Source organism: Saccopteryx bilineata, chromosome 2 (genome assembly GCF_036850765.1).
Source record: "Saccopteryx bilineata isolate mSacBil1 chromosome 2, mSacBil1_pri_phased_curated, whole genome shotgun sequence".
Classification (NCBI taxonomy): Eukaryota; Metazoa; Chordata; class Mammalia; order Chiroptera; family Emballonuridae; genus Saccopteryx; species Saccopteryx bilineata.
This window is the reverse complement of record NC_089491.1, coordinates 15123396-15145497: the sequence shown is the minus strand read 5'-3', so window position 1 is coordinate 15145497 and position 22102 is coordinate 15123396. Positions and strand designations below refer to the sequence as shown.

At 50.7% G+C, this 22102-nt stretch overlaps 1 protein-coding gene across 5 annotated transcripts in view; it reads right to left on the bottom strand.

Moving 5' to 3' along the window:
* Nucleotides 1–19108: 19108 nt before the first annotated feature.
* CDK5RAP2 (CDK5 regulatory subunit associated protein 2) overlaps nucleotides 19109–22102 on the bottom strand; it is a 181706-nt gene continuing 178712 nt past the window's right edge. For all 5 annotated transcript variants that reach the window (XM_066256376.1, XM_066256378.1, XM_066256380.1 and 2 more), the window contains 3 exons: nucleotides 21214–21340; nucleotides 19713–19759; nucleotides 19109–19197 (listed from right to left, as the gene is read on the bottom strand). In XM_066256376.1, the coding sequence (XP_066112473.1) occupies nucleotides 19141–19197; nucleotides 19713–19759; nucleotides 21214–21340 (231 nt within the window). In that variant the 3' untranslated portion in view covers nucleotides 19109–19140. The remainder of the gene's footprint in view (nucleotides 19198–19712; nucleotides 19760–21213; nucleotides 21341–22102) is intronic.

Below are 22102 nucleotides of genomic sequence, written 5' to 3'. Positions count from 1 at the left end.
TGTCCTCTCCAGTAGGGAATTCTTAACACCCCACTGACATCAATGGATAGATTCTCCAGACAGAAAATCAACAAAGAAACAGCAGCCTTAAATGACACACTCGATCAACTGGATTTAATTGATATCTTCAGAACATTTCACCCCAAAGCAGATGACTATACATTCTTTTCAAGTGCTCATGGTATATTCTCGAAGATAGACCACATGTTAGGACACAAAACAAGTCTCAATAAGTTTGAGAAGACTGAAGTCATATCGAACATCTTCTCTGACCACAATGGCATGAAACTAGAAATCAACTACAATAAAAAAACTGAAAGACATTCAAACACTTGAAAATAGCATGTTATTAAATAACAAATGGGTTAACAATGAGATCAAGGAAGAAATCAAACATTTCCTTGAATCAAATGAAAATGAACATACACCAACACAAAAACTATGGGACATAGCAAAAGCAGTCCTGAGAGGGATGTTCATAGCATTACAGACATACCTCAAGAAGCTAGAAAAATCTCAAATAAACAACCTACCCCTGCACCTAAAAGAACTAGAAAAAGGACAACAAACAAAGCCCAGAGGAACTAGGAGGAAGGAAATAATAAAGATCAGAGCGGAAATCAATGACATAGAAGCTAAAAAACACAATACAAAAGATCAATGAAACCAAGAGCTGGTTCTTTGAAAAGGTAAACAAGATTGATGAACCTTAACCAGACTCATCAAGAGAAAAAGAGAGAGGACCCTAATAAACAAAATTAGAAATGAAAGAGAAGTAATAACTGACATCATAGAAATACAAAGGATAGTAAGAAAATACTTTGAAGAACTGTATGGCAAAAAAAAAAAAAAAAAAGGAAACCTGAGAGAAATTGATGTTTCTAGAAACATACAATCTTCCAAAACTGAATCTGGAAGAGTCAGAAAACCTGAGCAGACCGATTACAACAAATGAAATTGAAACAGTTATCAAAAATCTCCCAACAAACAAAAGTCCTGGAGTAGATGGCTTCACAGGTAAATTTTACTAAACATTCAAAGAAGAACTAACACCTGTCCTTCTCAAGGTATTCCAAAATATTTAAGAGGAGGGAAGACTTCCAAGTTCCTTTTATGAGGTATGAATTATCCTAATTCCAAAATCAAGTAAAGACACTACAAAGAAAGAAAACTATAGGCCAATATCCCTGATGAACATAGGTGCTAAAACTCTCAACAAAATATTAGCAAACCGGACCCAGTAACATATTAAAAAGTTCATACACTATGATCAAGAGGCATTTATTCCAGGGAGGCAAAACTGGTACAATATTCACAAATCAATAATGTGATCCATCACATAAGCAAAATGAAAAATAAAAATCACATGATCATATCAATAGATGCAGAAAAAGCATTTGATAAAATCCAGTACCCATTTATGATAAAAACTCTCAGCAAAGTGAGAATAGAAGGAACGTAACTCAACATAATAAAGGCCATATATGACAAACCCACAGCTAACATCATGTTCAATGGGCAAAAATTAAAAACAAACCCCTTAATGTCAGGAACATGTCAAGTGTGTCCCTTTCACCACTCTTATTCAACATAGTTCTGGAGTCCTAGCCACAGCAATCAGACAAGAAGAAATAAAAGACATGCAAATTGAAAAGGAAGAAGTAAAACTGTCATTATTTGATGATAACATGATACTATACATAGAAAACCCTAAAGTCTCCACCAAAAAACTACTAGACCTGATAAATGAGTGTGGCAAAGTAGCAGGATATAAAATTAATATTCAGTAATCAGTGGCATTTTTTAAACACCAATAATGAACTGTGAGAAAGAGAAACAGTCCCATTTACTATTGCAACAACAACAATTATAATAGTAATAATAAAGTACCTAGAAATAAATTTAACCAAGGAGGTAAAAGACTTTACTTGGAAAATTATAAGACATTGAAAAAAGAAATCAAGGAAGATACAAACAAGGGGAAGCATATATCCTGCTCATAAAGAGGAGGAATTAATATTAAAATAACCATACTACCCAAAACAATCTATAGATTCAATGCAATTCCTATTTAATTACCATTGGCATACTTCACAAATTGAGAACAAATATTCCAAAAATATATGGAACCAAAAATGAACCTGAATAGCCTCAGCAATCTTAAGAATGAAGAATGAAGTGGGAGGTATCACACCTACTAATATCAAGCCCATTGTACCACAAGGCCATTGTAATCAAAACAGCTTGGTATTGTCATAAGAACAGGCATATAGATCAATGGAACAGAACAGAGAACCCAGAAATAAACCCACTACTTTATGGTCAATTGATATTTGACAAAGGAGGCAAGAGTAGTATACAGTGGAGTAAAGACAGTCTGTTTAATAAATGTTGAGAAAACTGGACTGATACATGCAAAAAAAATGAAACTAGACTACCAGCTTACACCATTCACAAAAATAAACTCAAAAGGGATAAAAGACTTAAATGTAAGTCACAGAACTATAAAAATCCTAGAAGAAAACATTGGCAGTAGATTCTCAGATATCTCTCGTAGCAATATTTTTGCTGATATATCTCCTTGGGCAAGTGAGATAAAGGACATAATAAACAAATGGGACTATATCGAACCAAAAAGCTTTTGCACAGCCAGTGACACTATTAACAAACTAAAGACAACCCACTCTATGGGAGAACATATTCACCAATATGTCTGATAAGGGATTAATAACCAAAATTTATAAAGAACTGATAAAACTCAACACCAAGAAGGTAAACAATCCAATTAAAAAATGGGCAAAGCACCTAAATAGACACTTCTCCAAAGAGGACAAACAGATGGCCAATAGGCATATGAAAAAATGCTCAGTGTAACTAATCATCAGAGAAATGCAAATTAAAACCACAATGAGATATCACCTCACACCAGTCAGAATGGCGCTCATCAACAAAACAACACAGAATAAGTGCTGGCGAGGATGTGGAGAAAAGGGAACCCTCCTGCACTGCTGGTGGGAATGCAGACTGGTGCAGCCACTGTGGAAAACAGTATGGCATTTCCTCAAAAAATTAAAAATAGAACTGCCTTTTGACCCAGCTATCCCACTTTTAGGAATATATCCTAAGAATACCAAATCACTGATTCAAAAGAAGAAATGCACCCCCATGTTTACTGCAGCATTGTTTGCGACAGCCAAGATCTGGGAACAGCCCAAGTGTCCATTAGTGGATGAGTGGATTAAAAAGCTGTGGTACATATACACAATGGAACACTCCGCAGCCGTAAAAAGGAAGGAAATTTTACCTTTTGCAACAGCATGGATAGAGCTGGAGATTATTGTGCTTAGTGAAATAAGCCAGGCAGAGGACAAATACCATATGATCTCACTTATAAGTGGAATCTAATGAACACAATAAACTGAGGAACAAAATAGAAACAGAGGTGGGGTCACAGGGAACAGACGACAGCTGTCAGAGGGAAGGGGGAAGAAGGGATGGGATCAGAGAAGGTGAAGGGATTAGCCAAAAACATATATACATCACACATAGACACCACAGGGTGGCCATAGCCAGAGGGAAAGGGGCAGTGTGGGTAGGGGAGGGGGCAAGGGGGGAAGTAAGTGTGGAAAGAGACTTTGCGTGGGGCCTGGGGGAGCAGGGTGTGCTGAGAGAGTTACATTGAGCGGGACATTTGAAACCATGTCAACACAATATATTAAAAATAAATTTTTTAAAAAGTCAAGGTCATGAAAATTGAGGAGAGTGAGAAGCTATTCCAGGCTGAAGGAAATTAAAGAGGCATTTCTTTAACTATGTGCACCACATAGGGTACTGATCCCGGATCCTTTTACTATAAAGGACCGTATTGGGACATTTGTTGAAACCTGTGTGGAATCTAGAATGTTACCTCTTGTATTCACTCCCTGTGTGAGTAATCCCCTGGCTCTGAGTGAGAATATGGCAGAAGAAACGGATGTCACTTCTGAGATTAGGTTTTAAAAGGACTGCCCCCACTTTCCCACTGCCACATTACGAGCAGCCCTATGAGGAGGCTCCCCTGCCCTGGTGATAAACTGAGGCCCCTAGTCCAACCGCCTGTGAGGACCTGCAGCCTTCAACACCACCTGAGCGAGCCAAGAAGTGGATCTTTCAGGCCCAGTCCAATCCGACAGCTTAACTACATCTTAAAGTGTCAAAAGCTTCCAGAATGCTTGAGCCAGAACCACCCAACTAAACTGCACCTGTGAGACAATAACTATTTGGTGTTTTAAGCTGCTGACTTTGGGGGTCATTTGTTACACAGCAGCAGATAACTAATGCAGTTGTGTTGCGGTTATGTAGGAGAAGATCCACGTTTGTAGGAAATACATGTTATTTGGGTGTGGGGGGACATCAGATGGGGAATTATTCTCAAATGCCTTAGGAGGAAGAGCTCCTTGTACTGTATTTGCAAATTTTCTGTAAATTTAAGATTGTTTCAAACATAAGATGTTTATTTTAAAAAGAAGTAATTTGCCTGATAAATATGAGGGGAGTTCTGGAAGGTCCTTACTCAGGATACAAAGAGGCAAGCACATTGGTGGGACTGCAGGCATTGCGGTCTTTCTCGGGATCAGGATTGGATTGGGATGGGGACACACACACACCTGCCCCGCTTTAGACACACACACACACACACACACACACCTACCCCACCTTAGAGACACACACACACACACACACACACCTGCCCCGCTTTAGACACACACACACACACACACCTACCCCACCTTAGAGACACACACACACACACACACACACACACACACACACACCTGCCCCGCCTTAGACCCTGCGGTGACTTTCTGTTGCAATGGGAGTAAGGCCCGCCCATCTGGGCCCAGTGGTCAAGGTGCGCCCCAGGCCCACTCTCCGCCCTGCCTCCTGCCCTCCCTTACTGCCTCACCCCCAGACTGTGCACCTTCTAGCAGATCCCAGACACCATGCTGTGCACCCTCTGTGCTCTCATTTTCTGCCTGGAACGCCCCGCTCCCCTTCTTGCCTGGAAAGCCCCAATAATCCTCTAAGACTCTTCTCAGGAGTCACCTCCTCCAAGCCCCACAGCTCCGACCCCTCCCCCAGTCACAGCACAGCACACAGCACGTGAGAGGGAGGGCCCTTCTCCTCCCTCAGACTGTGAGCCCAGGAGGGCAGAGGTTCGCCCCAATTCCCTGCGGGCACTCAGCACCAGACCCCCGGCGGGACCCCTGTGCACAGGGCCTGCTCAGGTCCGAGGGCCCATGTGCCTGACCAAGGTGTGACTGTGGGCGTCCCACAGCCACACACCCCTGGGAACCCCCACATAGTCAGTCAGTTGGGGTCCTGCACACGGGCCCCCAGACATCGTGGCCTGCCTGTGATGGCCCTCAGACCCCAGCAGGGCCTCGAGAAGGCCCCCAGGGGATTTCAGGCCCTGCCGAGGAGCAATTTGTATGTCAGGTCCCTTAATGAATCCCTGAACAGAGGCATTAATTACTGTCTGTCGAAATTAGACTTCTCCTTTCCTTTGAGATGCATCATCTTTTTATTCTTAATTAATTTTTAAAATTACGACGTCAGTGCGCAGCCTAATTTATTTCACTTCTAGCATTATTTCTCTGATAACCAATTTCACTTTATGCCAGGCACCCTCCTTGGGGCCAATTTGTCACATCAACTCTCATTTGGAGGGGCTGGCCAGACCCCAAAGAGTAGGCACCAGGGGCCTCCGCGGAGCTGCTTGCCATCCTGGGCCTGTCTCTCTGCTGAGAGATGAACCCAGCCTCCTGACCCACGAGACTGAGGGCCCGTCCAGGCCTCACTGTCTGCGGTCCCCTGGGCTTATCCCCCCCACCTATGTCCCAGGATCAATGGAGGGACAACACTGAGCGGTGGCCCTGGAAATGCACAGCCCTCTGGCGTTTATCAAGTGCTGCGCATGCATCATCTCACCGAGCCCTTTTGAAGCAGAACCTGTTATCCCCATTTCATAGAGGAAGAAACTGACGCTCCCAGAGGAGAAATTACTGGGACATGTCGGGAGACAGGACCCGAAGGCAGCTCGGACTCCAAACCTGGCAACTCTTTCACATCACCCTGGAACCAGGTTGAGCTAGTTAGAAATGATGATTGAAGATCTTTGATGGATAGGTGCTGACAAAAGTCCTGTCAGATTCCGGATTTAGTCTGCCCAGAACCCTTGTCCCTCTTCCTGGTACATAAGTGTAAGCGTAAGTGTAAGCCCCTGTACGAGGATCTGTTCCTCACCCCATCTCTCCCCACCCTCCCTCCAGGAGTCCAAATGGGAGGTGCCTGCTTCACGTGGACCCTGCTCTCAGCCTTGAGATTGCTCCCAGGGCAGGCAGGCTCATGACTCAGTTCAAACCAACTGGCGTCATCCCTGGGATTTCTCTCTCTGCAGCTGCAGGGAGAGAGCGTTCTGCTCTCTGGTTACGAAGCCGAGAAGTAAGCCTGTAGCGGCTGCCACTGTGTTTCTTCCACGCCCAGCCCAGGGAGGAGGTCATCTGAGAAGTCCTGATAGTCTAGGTGGCAAGAACTATAAATCATTAACATTGGAGAACAAAAGTGACATGTCATGGCTACATGGTGACCAGGGAATAGCTGGGTGGAGTAAGTCGGGGAGCTCTCAGAGGCAGCTCTCTGAGCCGGGACTGGGGATACATGTCCACGTTGGGCTGGCCAAAGGGAGGTGTGGACACGGGCACCAGAGGCTGTATTAGCTTCCTATGGCTGCGGTAACAAAACACCATCAACTGGGAGTGGCTGGGGGGCTTGAAACAACAGAAGTGGGTTCTCTCACAGTGCTGGAGGCCAGAAATCCAAACTCAAGGTGCCCTTGGGGCCGCGCTCCATCTGGGACTCTGGGTCGAATCCCTCCTCACCCTGTCTAGCTTCCAGCGGCTGCTGTCAACCTTGGTGTCCCTCCGCGTGCAGCTGCCTCACTCCACTGTCTCTGTCACAAGGCCACCTCTCTCTATGTGTCAGTGTGCCTTCACTTGCTGTTCTCTCCCCGCCCCACATCTCTCTCCCTCTTTTTTTATTTTTCCTCCCTCTTTTTATAAGGAAACTGGTTACAAGGGGTTAAGGGTACACCTTACTCATTATGGCCTCCTCTTAACTAGTTACATCTGCCATGACCCTATTTCCAACAAGGTCCCACTCTGAGAGGCAAGGCATTAGGACTTCAGCATGTATTTCTCGCAGGGGTGGGGGGAGCACTGTGCGACCCCGACCGGAGGTCTGACCTCCCAGAGAGCCACGGTGTGACCTGGGGTGTGCTCCGTGCTTGGCCTCAGTCTGGCCTCCTGTGAAACAAAGGGGCTGGCGTGTCATCCCTGGGCGGCTGCTGGCGCCTCTCTGAGTCCTGAAGAAACCGTTAGCTCCTGCTTGCTGCACTGCTTCAGATCTCCAGCGCAGCGGCGTAGGGACAGGAGCTCAGATGACTCCAAACTGTATCTTCACCATAAAACAAATATTTTGAGAAGCCTTTTGATGTCCCTTGAATGGAAAGAGGAAACCGCTGTTCAACCCCCGCATTTTTTAATTTCAGCCCCATTGCTGTTCTTTCCTCTCCTTGAAAGCTTGTGTTTGCTTTCATGTTACACGTTATTTATTTAGTTGCTTGTCAATTAGTGTCTCTTCTCCAAAAGACAAGCACATTAGCAGCTGCAGAGATTGGAATTAAAATTTGCAGCCCAGTGGGTGTTACCGAAGCCGTGCCTACCCGACTGAGAAAACAGCACCGCTCTGTCATTTCAAAAGATGACCTTCTTCTCCCTCCTTCCTGTTCCCGGCTCCTGATTTAATTCCAGCTGACTTCTCCAGGGTCACTACTACACAGGGCAGGTGGCTTTGAGAAGGAGCTTTTTCAAATGCACAAAGGAAGATGCAGTTCCTGTTAACAGTAGCCTTTGATGACTGTTAGTGTGAAACAAGAGTCAGCTGGATACGAATGACACGCTTTAAATCGCCAGTCCGGGGGTTCTTCGGCGTCAGCCCGTCCAATCCGCCGCACCTCCACGCTGCTGTTCAGCAAACATGCAAGGAGACACGAAGTGGTGGAAACAAAAGACCCCGCTCCCGTCCCAGCTCCTCGACTTACTGGGTATGTGACCCTGCGCAAGTGAATGAACCTCGCTGAGATTTATTTCCGTGTCTGCAAAATGGGAGAATTGAAACCAACTGCGTAGACACACTGTGAAAACCGAGATTGTGGGTGTAGAACTTTGCACACTAAGCTCCAGCATCGGACTCTTCCCTTGAACCGGGGTCGTTGACTTGCGTGAGTTACTGGCATGGCCAGGAGGGCTTTGGAGAAATGGGGAATGAGGATGGAGCCCCCAGGGTGGAGACAGCAGCAGCCCAGCCCAGATCAGGCTGGGATCTGACCTCTGCGTTCAAGGCTGCAGACAGAAGTTGGAGAAACCATGAGACCCCGCCTAAGCTGGGGGTTCCAGAACCCAATGACAAGGTGTAGAGCCAGTAGCTACAGCCACCATCACAGCCGCCTGGCCCGTGCAGGTTCACATTTGATTCGAACAGACGGTAATGAAACAACGGAGCCAAGAACTAGTGGGCCATTAGCTTTAATCCTAGCTTGCACCTGGTGGACAAGAAATACACACAGTGAGAAAACACTTCCCTTTCCATTCAGGGCTCCCAAAGCCACTGACTTATCCGAGTTTCCTAGAATCAAAGGTTTCTAGCCTTATTCACCTCTGTTCCCCATCTCCTTCTCTCTGCACAAACTGGCTTCTCTTTCAGCACTCCACCATCTTGGCTGCTTCTCTTCTCCTCCACGTGGCTTTTCTCTTCTCTCCTCTCTAATGCTAATCTCAGGAACCGAGAGAGAGCAAGCTCCTGGTCTGCCCATTTTATAGTGTAGAAATCAAGACCTTTAATCTAATATATAAACAAGGAAGTTGCTGATACAAAGTCACTTATCTGAGGCATAATAGGATTCCTCATGAAAGCATGAGAGTGCACACACCCCCCCCCCCCCATCATGCAACAGACAAGGGTGTGGGGAGAAGCTTAGTCTTAAAACTAAGCCTTAGGCTATAACGACCCAGCCTGCTTACAGCCTGTCCCCCACACCCAATGCAAAATATAAGCGAGCAAACATATATATCATATTTATAAACTTATTTGACCATCACAAGGCAAATAACCAAGGGACTGAGAGGGCGGCATTTTCTCTCCGTGTCCCTGATATGCTACTGTGCAGGTCCAGGCAATGCAGGAATTGAGGACTTCTTCATGTGAGCTCAGCAAACACCTGCTACTTGCCCCTTTGAAAGGCCCTTTTCTCTGCCCTGGACTCCTGGGAGTGGGAGCCATGCCTGTGGCAGCTCCTATGGCAAGACGGGAACCCCCAGGGACAAATGACAAAGTGATTCTGCTTGAGCCCAGAACAGTCCCGAGCACACAGCTGGAGCTCCAAACATCTGTGGGTGTCTGATACCCTGCAGATGTGGATGCCCGAGTCCCAGGGGCCAGCGAGGTGCAGACAGGAGCCAGCAGGAGGAAGGTGTTCTGTTGTAAAGTAATCCTGCGGGTTTACATTGAGACACCAAGGCAGGATACAGAAGAATTTTTAGGAGGAGATTTATTAATAAACCGGCTGCATATGACTTAACACGGGTATAGATAACCCAAATCGTGTGTGTGCAAAATAGCCCTGCAGCTAGTTATATAGACTTGCTCGCATATAGGTTGAGGGAAAAGGAGGGGGAGCATGACACAATGAGCTTACAACATTCGTCTATAGGAAACATTCCTACACATTAAAACTTACAAGGTAGCACAGTAGTGATGTCGTTTTACATATCAAAGACGTTCACAAATCTTTTTGTGTCTACCTCCCATCCCTTTGTCTAGAGGTGTATGTTACTCTCAGGACTCCAGGAAGGAAGAGTTAAAATGTGTAGTTAAAAATATTGTCTCTTATTGAAACGGAAAGGAAGTTCTCCAGATAACCTTGATTCTTTCAGAGAACTATAGTTAAACTAGATGACCTAGTCGTCCTTGTAAGCCAGGAAGCGCCCACATCCTTCTCCCTCCATTCTCTAAAGAAAGGAGGGGGCAAGAAGCCTGACTTTTCCTCTTTAAAATGGGGTTGCCAGTACTAAGTTTTACAGTTCTTTGGCACCTTATCACAGTTCCTACCTCGCTCTGTGCGGCAGGGTCCCGGGGGCACCTGGGAGAAAGAGGGGTTCCTGGGCCTCGCCCTGACCCCCCGCCCCTCAGTCTCCAGGGCTGGGCCTTGCCCTGACCCACTGCCCCTCAGTCTCCAGGGCTGGGCCTCCCGTCTGGATGAGAAACACACCAACACCCAATGCGGCCCTGGTCCAGAAGGATAAATGCAACATGAGTGCTGACCCCAGCCCTGTCCTCAACTTGGGGTACAATCTCCAGCAAGCACTTTCTCATCTGGACAATGAAGGCATTGGGCCACTTGTTTTCAAATAGGGGGGGGTGTCCCTTAGAACCTCATTGTTTGGAGGAGGGGCTTCAGAGTGGGGGTGGAGGGATAGTGAGCGGTCAGGACCCTGGGCTTGGCGCAGAGCTGCCCCCTTCTGTCTGCCTTGTGAAGGTGGCTCCACGTGAGATTTTGAAGGGTTCCAACTCCCAAACATGTTTGGGGATCACAAACGAAACAATGGCTGGGACTCAGGAGATGCTAGTGTTACTGGTTCGGGGCCTGGGGCAGACCACCTCTTCCTTCAAGGCCTCCCCTTCCCCGTCTGTCTAATGTGACGTCGCACCAAATGACAACGCGCCCCAATTCATAAGCTCTGTCCTTCAGTTTCACACCAGCAGACACGTCAGGAGGGAGCATGGGAACCGGGTAGCCAGGGAGGCGGTATCTGCAGACGGTGTCTGCAGACGGACAATTATCATCACACAATATAACACTCTAATGGCAGAATCTTTTATATGAGAATAGACATTATGGAGCACAGTTCCATCAAATGAATATAATAGACTTGTTTTATATTACAATGCACACTGTAATTACACATTTCAATAATTCTTTCAATGCATTACATACAAGCGTCCTGAAGTAATGGAGTCCTGTAACCATATATAATAACTCGCCTCAGGGGAGGATGCCACAGATGGTGACAGGGTGACAGAGAGGCCTCCTGGCCTGCAGGGAGGACCGTAATTTCCTCCTGCTCACAGTTACATGGCTTCTGACCCTGATCTCCAGCAGTTTATGGTGGGGGGGAGGTTTTGTCTGAGCACCTGCCCCTCGAGGCAGATACCCCTCTATGACATCTCCAGCTGCACTTTGCAACCACACCTCCAGGGACAGGGAGCTCATTACCTCCCTGGTCATCTATTCCAGGCACCCGGTCATTAAGCAATGGCATCCAATCTCTACATTCATATGATCACATCTATATTGATTATTTTAGCATTGTAGTATATGTCTATTGCCACCATAACAAATTACCCCAACCTAGTGGCCTAACACAGCACAAATGTATTATCTTATAGTTCTACAGATCAGAAGTCTGACATGGGTCTTCCTGGGCTAAAACCAAGAAGCTGGGAGGACCAGGTTCTTTCTGGAGTTTCTAGGGGAGACCCTGCTGGCTTGCCACCTCCAGCTATGGTAGGTCCTCTGCGTTCCTTCCCTCAGAGCCAGCCCCTCGGACCCTCTTGCTGCTGTCACGTGAGTCTCTGACCACACAGGACGGATGCACGTCATTAGAGCGGGCCCGCCTGAGTCATCCCACCTCACAGTCCTTAATGTGAAGCATATTTGTAAATCCCCCTTTGCTGTGTCAGGTAAGTATTCACAGGTTCCGAGGACCAGAGAATAGACATCTCTTCAGTTCACTGGGGACACTGTTCTGCCTGCCACGGGCATCGTTTTATTACTACACCACCAAACAGACTGAACTCCTCCTCACCTATATAAGGGACAGATGAGTAGGATTAAATGTGACAAGATCGGTGTAATGCCTGGCATATTATACCTGTTTGATGAATGGAAAGCCAATTTGATAATCAGGGGTGAAAGTATCAATGATATAACCCACTTTGTCAATACCCCTCCTATTACAAGGTACAAGAAATGGTCACAGGCTCTCAGTATCCAACCTCACACTTGACACCCTGGCCACATTTCACCTGGTCCCTCGGCAGCCTCAGTGCCTTTGCATAGGCTGTTCCCTCTGCCCAGACAGCCCCATTTCCATCCCCACCTCTAACATGCTGCCTACTTCTGAAAACATAGCATGAACACACTTCCCTGCAGTCCCCTCCCCATAAATGAGGCCACACCATTGCTGAAGTCAGACGCAGCAGGCCCCTCCCCCAACCCCACTGTGCATACACATAGCCCCACACCTGCACATACGCACAGATCCCCACGTCCTCCTTCGTGTCTCAAATCCCCCTGTCTCCGGTCCTGGCCCCGCCCAAGCGAGGTTGCGCTGGCCTGGACTCTCTCTCCACCGCTCCCACCTGTCCCCTTCACCCCATGCTGTCCCTCTCACTCCTGCCTCTGTCGTCCCCAGACACCGATCTCTCCATGTCTCTTCCCTGCCTGCCACCCTCCATGGCTCCCCGCTGCCCCCACTGAGGCCCGCCCGTCTCCCACTGGCAGCTGAGCTCCAGCTGACCTCTCCAAGCATCTCCTCCCCACCGTCTGGACTCAGGTATGGCCAGGTGGACGAACCCCTCACAGGCCTCTACCAGGCTGTTAGGACCCACGCTCCCCACTTCTCCAGCTCACAAATTCCGGGCCAGCTGTCACCACACACCAGGACACCACAGGGCACCTTCCCTGCCCTCCTCCACACCCCTTAGGGGCCTCTACACCAAGTGCCCTTATTTTCACTTAGCACTTACATGACACAGTTACCTGTGTTCTTGCCTCCCCACTGGGCCTGGCAGCTCTGGGCACAGGTGGGTGCTGGAAGATGCTGAATTTTTATTTTTATTTTAATTTTAATTAATTTATTTATTTTTTGTATTTTTCTGAAGCTGGAAATGGGGAGAGACAGTCAGACAGACTCCCGCATGCGCCCGACCGGGATCCACCTGGCACGCCCACCAGGGGCGACGCTCTGCCCACCAGGGGGCGATGCTCTGCCCCTTCGGGGCGTCGCTCTGCCGCGACCAGAGCCACTCTAGCACCTGGGACAGAGGCCAAGGAGCCATCCCCAGCGCCCGGGCCATCTTTGCTCCAATGGAGCCTTGGCTACGGGAGGGGAAGAGAGAGACAGAGAGGAAGGAGGGGGGTGTGGAGAAGCAAATGGGTGCTTCTCCTATGTGCCCTGGCCAGGAATCGAACCCGGGTCCCCAGTACGCCAGGCTGACGCTCTACCGCTGAGCCAACCGGCCAGGGCAGATGCTGAATTTTATAAAACTGAATCTCTCTCTCCCCTTCCTATGCTGAGTGTCCACGCACCCCCCACCATAAGACAGACACACACACACACACACACACACACACACACACACAAATTGGGCTCCAGCTATTGGCTCCCACCACCAGGGAGCCTTGTGACCTGGTCACCCTGTGTCTGTGACCCCTGACCCTGCCATCCTTTTGGAGAAGCCAGGGTGGCCTTGATCTCTTTCTTCCCTGTCTGCCATCACAGGCCCGCCAGTGCCACCAATGAGCGGGGACTAGCTGTTGTTCTGTCTGGAAGAAGAAAGTAGCATTAATACAAATAGAGCAGAAGTTGGGAAACTTTTTGGCTGAGAGCCACGAACGTCACATATATAAATGTAATTCCGTGAGAGCCATACAACAACCCGTGTATGTTAAGCATTATCCAACAAAACTTTGGTGTTGTCCCGGAGGACAGCTGTGATTGGCTCCAGCCACCCACAACCATGAACATGAGTAGTAGGAAATGAATGGATTGTAATACATGAGAATGTTTTATATTTTTAACATTATTTTTTTTTATTAAAGATTTGTCTGCGAGCCAGATGCAGCTATCAAAAGAGCCACATCTGACTCGCGAGCCATAGGTTCCCAACCCCTGAAATAGAGGATCTTTCTAAAGCTGAAAACCTGTAATTAAGCTCTTATGTGAATGCCTGTTAACAGTGTGATTATGGTGTTTGTGTGGGAAGGTAATTGGTAACCACTGCCATTCTATTATCATTGTGATCAAGTAGGTAAGGGGCTCACTGTGCCCCGTGCTGCCCTCTAGGGCCAGGCGGGGGCAGCAGCTTCCCCAAGGAGGAGGTCAAATCAACAGCTGAAAACAGGGAAATCAGGACAGAGGCCTACGAGGAGTCGGCTAGAAGCAGCTCCAAGTCCTGTCCTTACTGAGGATGGAGAGGCTGATGCCCAGTGAGTGGCAGGGGCTGGCCACGCCTGGGACAGGGCTGGGCTTTGGCCCTGGTGGCGGGAAGTCTGGGCCCACAGCAGGGAGAAGCAAGACACGGGTGCAGACTGCCCCAGCCCACCCGAGCCATCCTGGCTTTTACCACCCCGAACCCTGCTCGGACGAAGCACTGGGCTGGGGGGCTCTGCAGCGTGCGATGGCTTCTGTTTGAATCCAGCTCCATGGCCCACTGGCCCTGTGGTCTTGGGCAGTTTGCTCTGCACCCCCATCCTTCATCTGCAGAAAACAGCATCTCCCCCACAGGGCCCTCATGGGACTGCACCTGATGTTACAAAGACTCCTGGCTCAGAAACAAGTCTTTCCTATTGGCTCCTACTTGCATTCACCCCCTCTGAGTTCTTCCAGAAGGCGGAAGAAGAAGCCCTAGAAGCGTTTGGTAGGTAAATCCACTTGCTGCTCTGATGTGGGCGCCCGGGCTGCAGTGGTGAGCAGATTGCACGGAGGCCTGTGCACTCAACCTGCCCACTAGTGATAGGGAAAGGCATAACCGAAGAAAATAGAATCACACAATCCAAAGTCAAAATGGTGGCCAAGTGACAAGAGCCAGTGAGAAGGACATCATGCTGCGAGTATCTAATAGGGGCTCCTGTTTGGGAGGACTTCTCTGAGGCTTAAGCAGAAGCCAACTAGCAGAGAACCAAGAGACATCAGGAAAGTTGAAGGGAAGATGCACGGCAGGGAAGTATGTTCAAAGGCCTTGTGGCCAGAAAGGAAAGCCCTATGAGGCTGGAGAGGGCGGCCACCTGGAGAAAACTAAGGAGTGGGCAGGACTCGGCATACTACCTAGAAGTCAGGCTTAGGCAATGGGAAGCAGTCAACATTTTAAACCAAAGAGATAATACGACTGGCTTTGCATTTTAAAAAATCACTCTAGCTGTGGTTTGGGGGCATTGGAGAGGGTAGGGGTAGATGTAGGGATGCCAGCTGGGAAGCCACTATGGCAAGTGGTCCAGGTGACAGACCTGGACCACGGTGGGGATGAAGAGAAATGGAGCAATGGCCTTGGGAGGAAGAGTGGGTACCATGGCCGTGATCGTGGGCGGGACACAGAGGGTGAGGGAGAAGGAGGTGTCAGGGACAACCAGTACAAGCTGCTGGCTGGAGGCAGAACCTTCTCTGAGACCAATGAACAAGCCAAACCCCGGGACCTGGCCAGTCTGGGGCTCCCAGTTAGCCAGCCTTTTCTTTCCGTATCACAATCTTGCAGAGAAAATGAGACTAGGTTCTGAGGAGCCCCTGACAGCCAGGGCCAGTCCCTGGGTCTCTGGACCTGCCAGGCCCGTCTCACCTGACACCCAGCAGAGTCAGTGGGTTGGGAACAGTCTGTGGCAAGAGGTAAACACGTCTGGCCCCGAAGGCAGAGTCCTGGGCTTCTTAGGACACTGGATGAGTAATTTTGATAATTGAATTTTTGAGTTAGAGTTAAAATATGGCCAAGATGGAAGAGGCAATTTGGCAGGGTCAGGAGCCCCCAGGCAGGTTTCTCTGCCTCCACAACGCTGAGAGCTTATTAACAAGATCACTCTTTCTCCTGTCCACAGTCCCGTTCACAAGCGAGTCTCAGGGCTGCCTTGCTGAGGAATTCAATTGTGGGCCTCTGGGTCCCTGCCCCGGTCTCCCAGATGTTTTGTTGGAAAGGGTGATGTGAGAATACTTCGGTTTGTAATATAGAGAAGGACTGCAATTTGGGGAATAGACAGCACTTTGGGGAGAGAGATAATCCAGAGGACCTGCTTTCTCATTTGTAAAATGAACAGGCTGGTGCAGGTTAATTAATGAGACGATGCAGTGTGTGGCTACTGCTAAGCAGGTGGGCGCTGGCCTCGAGGGGCGAGGACTGTACCCTTCAGACTCATGACAGGGAGGTGGGCAGGTGGGCCCAAGGTGGGGCGAACTGGGGCCCCATGCCTCTCTCCCCACCCTCACTGTTTGTTTAGCCTTTGCAGCCATTCCCCTTAGAAGGGGACTCCAAGGACACACATGGTGATTAACTTCACTAACGGGAAACTGAGGCATTTTCTGATTACTACTTCAGTCTCCTGAGTTCAGCTGCTGGTAAAAACACACCAGGGACGCTGGAGCCTTTTCTAGGCTCCAAATTGTCCTTCTTTGTGGGTTTATTCTTGGCCTTAATCCAGCCCAAACCGGCTGCTCCTCCGCCTCCCAGAGGAGAGAGGGCCTGCGCTAGCCCAAGGCTGAGGTTATTTTACTCCACTCTACACTGGGGGATGAAAATAGACTTTGCTTTGGGCCACCATATGCCTGCAATGCTATGGTGGCCAAGGTGAGTGAGTAGCTGGACCCCCAGAGCCGTGCCCCGCCTCAGGCCCAGAATGCACCAGGTCAAAAGTGCCTTAACCCTTCCAGCTCATGCCAGTGCCAATGGCCAGGGTCAGTTCCCACGGGCTGTGCACCAAGCATGTGCCAGGCAGTACATGCACAACTGCCAGTGAAGTGGGCAGGGCTGTTCACCTGTGGGTACATCTGAACCTGGTCTGATTCCAAGCCCCACCTGAGCTCTAACCACTGTCCTATACGACCTGCCCTCTCCCCAGCCTGCATGCCCAACACTCACACACTTGCCTCTGTGCTCATCCACTGCAGAAACTTCATAGTGCTTTGAAAACTACCTTGAGACCAGCCACTGAGAGACACTGAGTTTAGTCATTACTTTTTGGAAATGGTTTTTTTGGCTACTTCCCAATTTTGAGACTCACACACTGTGATCAGGACTGGGCAGAAGAGCGACTCTTTCCTACAGGTGCAGAGACTGACGACAGAGCATGAGGCCTGGGACGAAAGCCAGGCCTCCCGCTCCCGCCACAGGACCACGCTGAGCCATCTTGGCCACAGGTCAGAGCTTCTATTAAGGAACCCAGTCGTGTGACTTCCTAAAAGAAGAGCTGTCAGTTATTTTAGGCCTGAATCTGAGTTTCACACATTGGAATGTGTTAAGCTTATCCATCAGTGCAAACACATCTCACTGAGAACGCTCAGATGACAGGAACCCAAGCAGAGGGTCCTTCCTGACTACCCACCTTGCCCCTCACCTGATGGGAAACAGGCAGGGAGGTGGGGGCCCGAGATGAGAGACCGGCTCCAACTCCCATCCTGGCCCCTGCGCCCCACTCCCTACGCCTCCAGCGGATGCAATTACGTCACCTCAACTGCATGCTGTGTTGGGGAGCTGCAGGGGCTGCAGCGTGGAGCACAGCTGGGGTCTGGAAGGACAGGAGGGGTCCTGCCCCAGATCTGCCTCCAAGGGCCCAGACAAGCCGTTCAGCTGAGCTGTGAATAAGGCTGGATCCGGACCCGCGGTGTGCCCACCTCCAGTGAGGTCGTGCACTAAGCAGGCACTGGGCTCAGCCACCCCAGGGGGAGGGCTGGAAGGAGGGAGCGTGGGGGCGAGGCTGGGGACAGCTCAGTCTGCCAGGAACAAAGCGTGAGGAGGTGAGACGAGAGGGGGGTGCGGGTGAGCCGGGCAGACCTGGGTCCCGTCACCTTGTGAGGGGACAGGGGAGGCCGCACAAGTGCTCAGAGCAGGAAGGCATCGGGTCAGGGGCCTGTGTGACTTGGGTGTGCAAGGTCTGACCCGAGAGATGCGATGGAAGAGGAACAAGACAGGAAGGAGTCCAAGGACAGGGAAGAGGGGAAGGGACCGGAGCCTGAGGTTTCTATGGGGTGAAGGCAGAGGGGCTGCAGCGAGCTGAAGGACAGGGCGGTGGTCACAGAACACAATGCCAGGAATGGGGCCATGGAGACAGTCAGGACTCAAAGTGCGGCCCCAACGAGGCCTCCCGGCCCGGCTGACGTGCTCGCAGCACCAGGGCGGCGGGCGCAGGGCTGTGAGGCCGAGTGTGGAGTGGAGCGGGAAGCGGCAGGTCAGAGCGTGCTGTCAGCGCATCGCAGGGCCACCTGGGCAGTCCACAGCCTCATCTGCAACGGGGCCAAGCACCACCCTGCTCATTTCTCAGGGACATCACAAAGTTCAGGGCAAAGACAGAGGACAATTAAGCAGGAAGGCCAGCGATGTGGGCAGTGGAATGGAAAGAGAAAGGTCACCATGGGGACACTGCACCGCCATGTCCCCACTGCAGCCTCACTGGTCTGTCCCCCGCCGCAGCACCGTGGGAACGGCACCACCTCGCGGCCGCACCTCAGGGATGCCACCGTGCGCTGCTGAACCATGCCGGGACAGAAGCCAGGTGCAGGCACTGGTGCCCTGGCCGCACCACGTGGTGCCGTTCCTTCCTGGACATCTGACTGGAATCGGCAGACAGCTCGGGGGACATATGAGGGCGTCCCGAGACCCCAGCCGGTCCCAGTTGGGCGTTTGGGACCTGGGCTTTAAGGCTCCACACAGTCACTGCATTACCATACAGAAATGAAACATTTCCTGTGACTGCAGATTGCAGGGCTGGCTGAGCACCAAGCGGTCCGGTGGACGTGGAGCCCACCCCTGGACACGGCAGGCACGCCCAGCTCCACATGCTGCCCGAGGCAACAGGCCCGGCGCCCGCACACCCGAGGCCTGCTGAACACCCCTCTGCAGAACGCCGCACCTGTGTGACAGCAACCTTTACACCAAGTACAGGATAGAACACATCAAGAGGAAAAATAGATCCCCCTTGCCCAGACAGCTCCTTTTCCCTCCCTAGGGAGAAACCACACTTGTAACAGAGACAGTGGGGAACTACAAGCTTTATTGTCGGAGTTCTCAGGAGCCCGGTCTGCTGGGGCTGGACGTTCCTGGGTGGGCACCCCCGGGCCTCAGCTAGGAAAAGAGGAAAACAAGAACAATTTTAGGTCCAGTGAGGGTGTCTGAAGTAAGATCCCTGAGAGAGTTAAAGATGACACTGTTATTCTGAAACAACTATCAAAAGACACTGCTTGGTCAGAAAATACCTACAGAACCAAATGACAATGACATCATATTGTACTCATTCAATCAAAAACCATCTATCAAACGCCTACTGTGTGCCAAGCACTACTGACTATTTCTCATGGGTGAAAATAGATACAAGTTTAACAATGAGAACCACTGAAACTACAGCAAGATCAAGGGAAAGCTCTGCACACTGCTGGCCGACACACCGTGTCTGCGGAGGACATGCGCCCTGGCTTCAAGGCCCCGGACAAGCCATTCAGCTGAGCTATGAATAAGGCCAGATCTGGCCCCTGCCTCACTTTTCAAAGGAGTCATTCCTGCCCTGCACCCCCCCCCCAAGGGGCAGCCTCACTGGTCTGTCCCCAAGGGGCTTTCAGTGACAGACATCCACGGGGCATTACCTCCAGGTTTCCTCTGGCCTTCCGAAGGATTTTGTGGGTCACGACCACTGAGGAGAGAACAAAGAACGGGATGAGACACAGATGCATGGAAGACAGTGTGAAAGCGAAGTGCAGGGAGGAGCCCCCTGCACCCCGAATGGCTCAGACAAGCCTGAGCATCCAGGCTAGAGAGAGGTGTGAAGGCCACACCCCAGGACCAAATGATCCACCAGGGGATGGACCAGAGGCTCCTCTTCAGGATCCCACGCTAAGCCACAACCTCACAGCGGTGCCGGAGAGGAGCAGGGGGTGCCGCGCAAATCTAGACAAAACCGCGGCTCTGGGAGGCCAGCTGGATGCTCAGGTATGGCCAGGGCTCACCACTACGGGCCAGGGGGGCGGTGCTGCAGCACGGCGAGGGGCCCGGGTCTCACTAGCATCCTGCATACTTTAGTTTCTGGGAAAGGGCTGTGCCCCACTCCAAGCAAGCCGTGTGCGGAGGCCAAGCCAAGGGTCGAGGGCAGCTCCATGACGTCAAGCGTATACACAGCAGCACTTCGAGCAGGCTCCTAAGGACTTGGGAGGAAGAACTCTGCATTTCCTCCTCGGCTGCCAGTAGCTGGTAGAGCTGGCCAGTGTGGATACCTGAGCAAGGCGTTTTGCCAGGACGGGGCGGGGGTGGGGGGCTGGGGGGGCTGTAGAGGCACTTGCATCCTGGCACTCTGCGCTGTGTCTGGGCCCACGGGAGGAACGGGAGCGCCCCCTATGGGCAGCTACTGTAAAGTCACAAGTCACATGGCCTCTTCCCTCAGTCTTTCTCTTGACCAACACAGCTGCAGAGGCAGCAGCGCCACCACGGAAGAGACCTCTGGACCCGGTCAGGGATGTGCTCTAAACAGGGTTTGGTGAGGGCCAGCGCGTCGGTCGACTCCCGGGAAGGCAGACACAGGCTTCCAGAACGGGGCCACTGGCCAGCGGTGCCCAAGGCCACACAGGCTCCCTATCAACTCACTCAGCACACGTGCCACACGGTGGCTTTGAGAACGTATTTACTTCCTGCCTCACAACATTTTCCACCTGGAAATAATGAAGTCTGTTTGCAATCTGTGACACCAGGGGAAGCCCAGTGGGCAACACGGGGTTCCGCTGCTTCTGTGCCTGGCCCCGAGCCCCGCACAGGGCAGTTCTACCCTGGGCCCAGGGGTATGCTTCTGGTGTCCCAAATCCCCAGAGACTAAGTGCACATCTGTGTGTGTGTGTGTGTGTGTGTGTGTCTTTCTGTACAGAGAGCACAGCTCTCCTCAGAGTCGCCCACGTGGAAATGGCACAGCTGTGGAAATTAACCACGCTGGACCGCTGAAAAGACAGGACTCGCAGTGGACGAGCTGAGTCTCGCCTGGCCCAGTGAATGGCCCGCATCTGAACAAACGTTCTGGGCTCTGAGGTGGGTGGTCCAGGACTGGCTGCTTAGTTCCCTGGGGCAGGGGGAGGTCAGACATGGCGGCCCCCCGACCGCACTCACACTGATCAAAGATGACTCTTTCCTGGTGCTTGCTCAGCTGCAAAAGCTTCATGGTATTTTGCAACTTCTTTTCTTGTTCAAATAATTTTGTATGTAGTTTGGTGATCTCTGCCTTCATTTCTCCAGTCTAAAGAGAAGAGGAATTAGAAAAGTGAACAAAGAATATAAAACGTCATATCGCATAGGCAGAATTACAAAACCACCTATGCAGGTATCTGCTCAACCTCACTAACAGAGATTCAAATAAAAACTAGAAGCCGGCCCTGGCCAGTTGGCTCAGCAGTAGAGCGTCGGCCTGGCGTGCGGGAGACCCGGGTTCGATTCCCGGCCAGGGCACATAGGAGAAGCGCCCATTTGCTTCTCCACCCCCACCCCCTCCTTCCTCTCTGTCTCTCTCTTCCCCTCCCGCAGCCAAGGCTCCATTGGAGCAGAGATGGCCCGGGCGCTGGGGATGGCTCCTTGGCCTCTGTCCCAGGCGCTAGAGTGGCTCTGGTCGCGGCAGAGCAACACCCCGGAGGGGCAGAGCATCGCCCCCTGGTGGGCAGAGCATCGCCCCTGGTGGGCGTGCCGGGTGGATCCCGGTCGGGCGCATGCGGGAGTCTGTCTGACTGTCTCTCCCCGTTTCCAGCTTCAGGAAAAAAAAATAAATAAATAAAAATTAAAAAAACAAACAAACAAAAAAACTAGAAGCCGTCTTCTGCTGGTCAGACTGGCAAGAACAGGCAAACCCCGTGATGGTGAGGGTGTGAGGAAGCACTCGCAGGACTGCCAGTGGCCAAGCAGTCAAATGTCCTGGCAAGACATACCAAGTTATAAAATGCGCTTACCCCTTGACCCATCGATTCCACCCTTTGGCACTTACCCCCAAGGAATAATATAAGCACTAGAA